At 22.5% G+C, this 4551-nt stretch overlaps 2 protein-coding genes across 3 annotated transcripts in view; one reads left to right on the plus strand and one right to left on the minus strand.

Annotated features, from left to right (window-relative positions):
* Positions 1–4145, minus strand: part of LOC117181827 — a 27152-nt gene extending 23007 nt beyond the window's left edge. For both annotated transcript variants that reach the window (XM_033374823.1, XM_033374822.1), the window contains exon 1: positions 3887–4145. In XM_033374823.1, coding sequence (XP_033230714.1) covers positions 3887–3896 — 10 coding nt within the window. In that variant the 5' untranslated portion in view covers positions 3897–4145. The remainder of the gene's footprint in view (positions 1–3886) is intronic.
* LOC117181828 (RING-type E3 ubiquitin-protein ligase PPIL2) overlaps positions 1–4231 on the plus strand; it is a 69615-nt gene extending 65384 nt beyond the window's left edge. The window contains exon 10 of the mRNA XM_033374824.1: positions 4104–4231. Within this exon, the coding sequence (XP_033230715.1) occupies positions 4104–4152 (49 nt within the window). The 3' untranslated portion in view covers positions 4153–4231. The remainder of the gene's footprint in view (positions 1–4103) is intronic.
* The last annotated feature ends 320 nt before the right edge of the window (positions 4232–4551 follow it).

A 4551-nucleotide genomic window follows, 5' to 3' on the forward strand; every position in this document is an offset into this window, starting at 1 on the left:
AAAAATCATGTTTTTGGTGGAATATTCATTTCGCTGGTTGAAAATTTAACTATCTTATTGAAAATTCGTTTTCAAAATTTAATTTTTTCAGTTAAAAATTCAAATATTCTGTTGAAAATTAATCTTCTTGGTCAAAAATTAATTTATTTTGTCAAAAAGTCCACTATTTGGTAAAAAAAAAAATTTGTTCTGGAAGATTCATCATTCTAGAAGAAAATTCATACCTTCTTCTGAACAATAATTTATTTGGTTAAAAATTTAAGTACTTTGTGGAAAATATTTTTCTTTTTTGTTAAAAATTTTTTTTAACTGAAAATAAACTATTCGATATTTGGATAAAAATTTTTCTTCTTGAGATGAAAATAAAAATACATTTTCTTAAAAATTTATTTTTTTCTGGTGAAAATTTAAGTTTTAGAGTTAGAAATTCACATATTCTGTTGAAAATTCATCTTTTTTGGTAGAAAAATAATCTTCTTGGTCAAAAATTAATTTATTTTGTCAAAAAGTCCACTATTTGGTAAAAAAAATTTGTTCTGGAAGATTCATCATTCTAGAAGAAAATTCATACCTTCTTCTGAACAATAATTTATTTGTTTAAAAATTTAAGTGTTTTGTCGAAAATCTGTTTTAAACAAAATTTTTTTAAACTGAAAATAAACTATTCCATTTTTCAATAAAAATGTATCTTCTTGAGATAAAAATTGATACATTTTCTTAAAAATTCATTTAATTTTTTGAAAATTCGTTTTTTTTTTAAAGATAGAATATTAATATTCGCCGTTAAAAAATCATGTTTTTGGTGGAATATTCATTTCGCTGGATGAATAACTATCTTATTGAAAATTCGTTTTCAAAATTTAATTTTTTCAGTTAAAAATTCATATATTCTGTTGAAAATTAATCTTTTTTGGTAGAAAAATAATCTTCTTGGTCAAAAATTAATTTATTTTGTCACAAAGTCCACTATTTGGTAAAAAAAAAATTTGTTCTGGAAGATTCATCATTCTAGAAGAAAATTCATATATTAATATTCGCCGTTTAAAATTTATGTTTTTGGTGGAATATTCATTTCGCTGGTTGAAAGTTTAACTATCTTATTAAAAATTCGTTTTCAAAATTAAATTTTTTCAGTTGAAAATTCACATATTCTGTGGAAAATTAATCTTTTTTGGTGGAAAAATAATCTTCTTGGTCAAAAATTAATTTATTTTGTCAAAAAATATACTATTTGATTAAAAATAATTTTTTATTGAGGATTCGTCATTGTAGCTGAAAATGCATACTTTCTGCTGAATAATAATTTATTTGGTTAAAAATTTAAGTACTTTGTTGAAAATCTTTTTCTTTCTTTAAAAAAAATTTTTTTACCTGAAAATAAACTATTCGATATTTGGATAAAAAATTTTCTTCTTGGGATGAAAATTCATACAGTTTCTTAAAAATTAATTTTTTCTGGTAAAAATTTAAGTTTTTCAGTTAAAAATTCACATATTCTGTTGAAAAATCATCTTGTTTGGTAGAAAAATAATCTTCTTGGTCAAAAATTAATTTATTTTGTCAAAAGTCTACTAGTTGGTAAAAAAATTTTTTTTCTTGAAGATTCATCATTCTAGAAGAAAATTCATACCTTCTTCTGAAAAATAATTTATTTGGTTGTTTGGAAGTTAAAAATTAATTTATTGAGTCAAAAATCAATATTTTTTGATAAAAAACTCTTGGTAGAAAATTCATTTATTTAGTCAAAAATTCTACTACTTGGTAAAAAATTAATCTTTTTTGTTTCATTGAACATTCATTATTGTAGATGAAAATTCATATCTTCTGCTGAACAATAATTTTGTTTATTAAAAATTTAAATACTTTGTTGAATTTTTTTTGTTGAAAATTAATTATTTTAACTCAAAACATTTATTTCATATTTGGTTGAAAATTTAACCGGTTTAATTGAAAATTCAATTATATGGTACTAAATTACTTTTTCTCTTTCGAAAAAATCATCATTATTGTTGAACATGAATTTTTTCGCTTACAAATTTAAATATACTGTTAACATTTTTTTTTTACTTTTTAATTTATCTATTTCGTGTTATGATGAAAACGCATATTTTTATAGCTAAAAATTAAACTGTTTGGTAAAAATTTAACTATCTGGTTGAAAAGTAGTTTTTTATAGTTCAAAATTAATTTTTTAAATTATAAATATAACAATTCCATAGAAAGTTGCAGAATAATATTTTTCAGTTTAAAATTTACATAAATTTCTTCGTCTAAAAATTTCACTACTTGGTATAAAATTCGTTTTTTTCCAATTAAAAATCAATTTTTCAAAATGAAAAAAAGTATTCCATTTTTGGTTGAAAATATCTTTTTTAGTTGAAAATTCAACTATATGGTTCAGAATTCATTTTTTTTTTGCTAATAATTCTTCATTATAGTTGAAAATTAATTTCTTTCGTTAAAAATTAAAATATAGTTTAAAATTTCGTTTTTCTTAAATTAAATAATAATATGTGTAACTGAAAATTTAAATATTTCGTTTTAGGTTGAAACTGTATCATTTTTAGTTGAAAATTCAAGTATTTGGTAGAAAATTCACGCTATTTGTTAAAATTTCGCATTTTGTGGTAAAAAATTAATCTTTTTGTTCGACATTGACAATTAATTTTTTTTAAGGTACTATCTTGTTGACAATTGATTTTCTATGGTAAAAAATTAAATTTCTCTGAAAATTAATTTCTTTGCCTAATATTATAACTATTTTGTTGAAAATGATTTTTTTTTATTCTTAAAAATTAAGTTTTTAACTGAAAATGCATATATTTTTTGATTCGTATTTTGTGGTATAATGTCAAAAATTCATTTTTTCCGGCAAAAATGAATCTTTTCTAAAAAAAAATTAATCTTTCTGGTTTAAAATTCATGCATTTTGCCAAAAATTAATTTCTTTAGTTAAAACTCTAACTATTTCGTTGGAAATTCGTTTTTGTAAAAAACTAATGTTTTTAACTGAAAATAAACTAGTCAATTTTTAGTTGAAAATTTATATTTTTTCGTTGAAAGTTCAACAATAATTTTTTTCGCTAAAAAATTTGTTGTTGAAAATTTAACTTCACTTCTCAAATTCAATTTAATTTTTAACTAATGTAATTTAATTTTTTTTTCTTTCATTGAAAATTAAACTGTTTTGGTGAAAATTTATTTAAAAATTCATATTTTTGGCAGAAAACGAATATTATTGATTTAAAATTGATCTTTGGGTTTGAGCGTTAATTTCTTTGGTATGAAAATTTAACTTCATTTCTTTAAATCAATTTAATTTTTAATAAATTTATTTTAACTTCATTTATTTTGTTGAAAATTCAATTGTTTTAGAGAAATTTGATCCATTTGTTTAAAAATTCATATTTTTGGTAGACAATTTTTTTCTGTTTGGGCGATAATTTCACAAGTTTGAAAATGTAACTTTACAGAAAAATTTATAAATTTCAATTAATATTTATTAACAACCCTTTTTTTATAAAGAAAATTTTTAAATAACTCATCTGGTCACCATAAATTAAATTGATCAATAAAAACAAAATATTTGTATTCTGTGAGTCCCTAATTGTATCAAGCATCGATTTAATCTTTAAAAAACTGTTTAGTAAAAAGTGTCATTTTTTTATACTGAGAAAACATTTTATAAATAAAAAAAGGTAAAGGACAAAAGTGGTTGGGTGCGTTTCAGAATGTAATGCACTTAAATTATTTCAATAAAATTGTATTCGACCAAAGCTTCATTTGACACTTGAACTTACATAACCTAAAAAAACATTCTTTTTCGTCCTCCTGGACCACAAAATCGAATAAAAATTGAATTTGGAAAAATATTATATTATCCTACCTGTTTTCATTATTTACTTTTCCCTTAACCTCCGTTTTTCATCAATTTCTTCATCAAAATGAACATCTCTGGCAAAACTATGATCAACAGTCAAAACTCTTCAAATCCACAGAGCTTAAAATGCTCGAAACGATGCCGAGTGCCGACAAAATCAATAAAACATCAGAGATAATCAAGAATTTTGTTTCTGTTTGTTTTTGTTTCCAACGCTGAGAAGTGAATCTCGGTGGCACTGCGAATTGTGCCAAAAGACGACATGTGGATGAACACAACATTTTTTCGTCAGCTGAGTACTTCGTTAGTCAATGCAGCCACTGCACTGCGCATACCAATATTCTGATTGGTGGAGCGTTTTCCAGGATGTCACGTTCCAAGGTAACATTTTCGAATGGGAGTTTTTATCCTTTTTTAAAATATTTTTTCCCTTAGAGTTCAAATTATTTTTTTAATTTAGTAAGATTTTTAGAATTTTAGACAGCATTTAAAAAATATATTATCTAAAATTTATGTAGAACCCCATTGTTCCATTTTCAAATAATAAAGTTTTTAGCCAAAAAGATAAATTCGTAATCATAATTATAATAGACTTCGATTGCTTTTCTTCACTATGGGTGTATGTTTTGATCTTTTATTATTCCTATCACCTTGAATATTTCATTCCTTGT

The sequence above is a fragment of the Belonocnema kinseyi genome, chromosome 10 (assembly GCF_010883055.1).
Source record: "Belonocnema kinseyi isolate 2016_QV_RU_SX_M_011 chromosome 10, B_treatae_v1, whole genome shotgun sequence".
In the NCBI taxonomy this organism is placed as follows: Eukaryota; Metazoa; Arthropoda; class Insecta; order Hymenoptera; family Cynipidae; genus Belonocnema; species Belonocnema kinseyi.